Below are 3,001 nucleotides of genomic sequence, written 5' to 3'. Positions count from 1 at the left end.
CTACCTGAGAGCGGCGGGCGGTCGGGCTCCTGGCCGCCGCGGGCGGGCGGAGCGGGGTTGAGCAGGTGCGCGAAGCTGGCGGCGAAGGGGTTGGCGGCGAGCGGCTCGGTGCGGTACATCTCCCAGAGCAGGTAGAGCGCGGTGAGGCGCTGCGCCGCGCTGGGCAGCAGGTCCGGCTGCTGCAGCAGCATCACCAGCACCGAGCCCAGGCGGAAGTGGTCGGCCTTGCTGAAGTAGTGGTGGAAGGCGGTGGACAGGCCCTCGAACGTGCTGCCGCCGCCCGCCTCCTCCGAGATGATGCTCAGCAGGCTCGACAGCTCCTTCGGGCTCAGGCTCATCCTGCCCGCGGGGCCTCCGCCGCCCGAGCCCCCCGGGCCGTTGCGGAACGCCGCTGCCGCTTCCCGGGACCCCTTCTGCTCCGCGCTGAGGAGAAGCCGGCCTGACGTGGCGCTGGCCCCGCCACCGGGCATCCACTTGGCCTGCCGGCCCTGCTTCCCGGCCCGAGCGGCCCTGGCGCCCGCTCGCTCCGTCGCCCCGGCCGTAAAGCGCGCTGTAATTGCGACAGCGTCGCAAACAAAACACGCCGCGGAAGGCCGAGGGTAGCGCAGGAAGAGGGGACGGCGATCGCGGAAAACGAGCTGGTTGGAGCCAGGCCGAGCCCGGGGATCCTCAGACGCGAGGTGGGCGGGGAGACGTGGCCGGAAATGGGCGGGGGAGGGCGTGGCCAGGGTGTGACCGCTGGGTCTGGACTTTGGATACCCGGAATTGGCAACCAGAGGCGCCAGGTCGTAGGCCTGGGGAAGCGAGGTGGGTGCCTTAGGGGTCCTAAGAGTCGGGCCTGGCACGACGCTGTATGGAAGATGTGTCTTAGTGTTAACATCCATGACTGCTCATAGTAAAGTATTGTAAATGCAAAGAACGAAAGACACCACGCGTTCCTCAGAGCCAAAGTTAATTTCTAGTGAGTCTTAACATTTGTTTTCTCAGCAGTGGGATCTTTGCACATGGTTTGGAGTTGTTAGGGGGGAAATTGCATGGGCCATGCCATTCCTCCAGCCCATGTCGCCTTGGTGGGTTCCTCAGGTGAGCTTTTTCCCTGTCACTCAACAGCTGGAGCTGTGTTTCACTGGGCCAGGGAGAGCTGCGGGACAAAGCCCCCGGCCCCAGCTCAGATCCAGTGGCCCAGGCTGGGAGGATCTCGGGTTGAGTATAGTGGCTGATCACTGAGGCTGGGAGTCCTCTTCTTGAGCGTTTGTGGCTGTGGGGGAACTCTGGGGGGTGACTGGCTCTGGGAGTTGGGTTGGCTGGCACACTCAGGTGTACATGCCACAGGTGCACATAGGATTTTTGTACATGATTGTCGTAACAGAGTTCCAAGAGAGTATTCCCAATAATTAGTCAAAAACCGGGCATTGGGCTGGGAATGTGGCCCAGTGGTCGAGTGCTTGCCTTGCATGCATAAAGCCCTGGGTTCGATTCCTTTGTACCACATAAACAGGAAAAAAAAAAGCTGGATGTGGCGCTGTGGCACAAGTGGTAGAGTGCTAGACTTGAGCAAAATAAGCTCAGAGATAGTGACCAGGCCCTGAGTTCAAGCCTTATGACTGGTCAAAAAAAAAAAGAGCATTGTGCTCAACCTTGGAATCCTAGTATTCTGGTGGGGGAGATGAAGCAGAATGTTCTCCAGAACCTAGCCAGTCTGAGCTTATTTAGTGTGACTCCATCTCAAAAAAAGAAAGAAATGAAAGAAGAGAGAGGAAGGGAGGAATTCACAAAACTGTCCTGTACCTTTTTAGCTTCCATTGGGATGCTTGTATGTTGCGCCCAAGGTCCCCCTCCCGGCTTCCTGGTCATGGGGCTTGAACTCAGGGTCTGGGTACTATCCCTGAGCTCTTTTGCTCAAGGCTAGTACTCTACCACTTTGAGCCACAGCTCCCTTCTCAGTTAATATTTTTATTATTATAAGTGAGCTATATTTTATTTGAATCATTTTGCCTTGTGGGGCCTATTTGGAACAACAACTATTCTACAATACTAATACTGATTCATACTGATTATTAATATAAAATAAATTGTTAAAAACTGATCTTTTTGAAGATGATTAAATGTATTTGAACATTCCTTTGTTTGGGGGGTAAAGGAAAACTATTATTTTTCTTTCTATGGAAACACTTCCAAGATTAACATGTTACCCACACTTTCTTCTGTGGACCAGAAACCAGCTACTGTAACAGAGCTGACAAATCGGTAAATTCACCCAACAGAAATTGGTTCTCTCACAAGTTGCAAAGACTACAAATCTGGAATCAAGTGGCCAAACAGCCAGCCCACTTTGAAGTCTCTAGGGAAGAACTTCCCTGTCTCTTCCTTTAAAAAAAAAAAAAAAAAAGGTACATTAATTACAGCATAGAGCCCCTGACATGGCCTGAAGTACCCACAGGCAAAGATTAAAAAAAAAAATGTTATTTCCAAACATCCTGCCTCTGCCCCTCCCCAGATACTTCTAGTTCCTCAAATTCCAACTTCCTGATTACCCAGAGGCATTTGCAAATAACCTGATGAGGAATTAACGACCAATTAGAATGTGTCCAGATCCAACCAACAAAAAGTTACCTTACAAAACACCTAATTAACAGAGTATGGTGAACTGTAATCCTACCTATTTTGGAGGCTGAGATCTGAGAATCATAGTATAAAGCCAGATTGACTAGAAAGTCCATGAGATTCTCTCTCCAGATAACCAGCAAAAAAATCAGAACTGGAGTTGTTCAAGTGGTATTACACTAACTTTGATCAGAAAAGGTCAAGTACACGCCGGCGCTGGTGGCTCACGCCTATAATCCTAGCTACTCAGGAGGCTGAGATCTGAGGATTGCTGTTCAAAGCCAGCCCGGGCAGGAGAGAACTTGAGACTCCTATCTCCAATAAACCACCAGAAAACCGGAAGTGGCGCTGTAGCTCAAGTGGTAGAACGCTCGCCTTGAGCTGAAGAGCTGAGGGA

At 52.0% G+C, this 3,001-nt stretch overlaps 1 protein-coding gene and 1 long non-coding RNA gene across 3 annotated transcripts in view; one reads left to right on the top strand and one right to left on the bottom strand.

Moving 5' to 3' along the window:
• Positions 1–663, bottom strand: part of Cnot11 (CCR4-NOT transcription complex, subunit 11) — a 19,469-nt gene extending 18,806 nt beyond the window's left edge. Inside the window, exon 1 of the mRNA XM_013019836.1 lies at positions 5–663. Coding sequence (XP_012875290.1) covers positions 5–470 — 466 coding nt within the window. The 5' untranslated portion in view covers positions 471–663. The remainder of the gene's footprint in view (positions 1–4) is intronic.
• Positions 664–725: 62 nt separating this feature from the next.
• Positions 726–3,001, top strand: part of LOC105988271 — a 12,186-nt gene continuing 9,910 nt past the window's right edge. For both annotated transcript variants that reach the window (XR_001175192.1, XR_001175191.1), the window contains exon 1: positions 726–807. This is a non-coding gene — a long non-coding RNA (uncharacterized LOC105988271). The remainder of the gene's footprint in view (positions 808–3,001) is intronic.

The sequence above is a fragment of the Dipodomys ordii genome, unplaced genomic scaffold, assembly GCF_000151885.1.
Source record: "Dipodomys ordii isolate 6190 unplaced genomic scaffold, Dord_2.0 Scaffold47, whole genome shotgun sequence".
Taxonomy (NCBI): domain Eukaryota; kingdom Metazoa; phylum Chordata; class Mammalia; order Rodentia; family Heteromyidae; genus Dipodomys; species Dipodomys ordii.
This window is presented reverse-complemented; position numbering and strand designations above follow the sequence as displayed.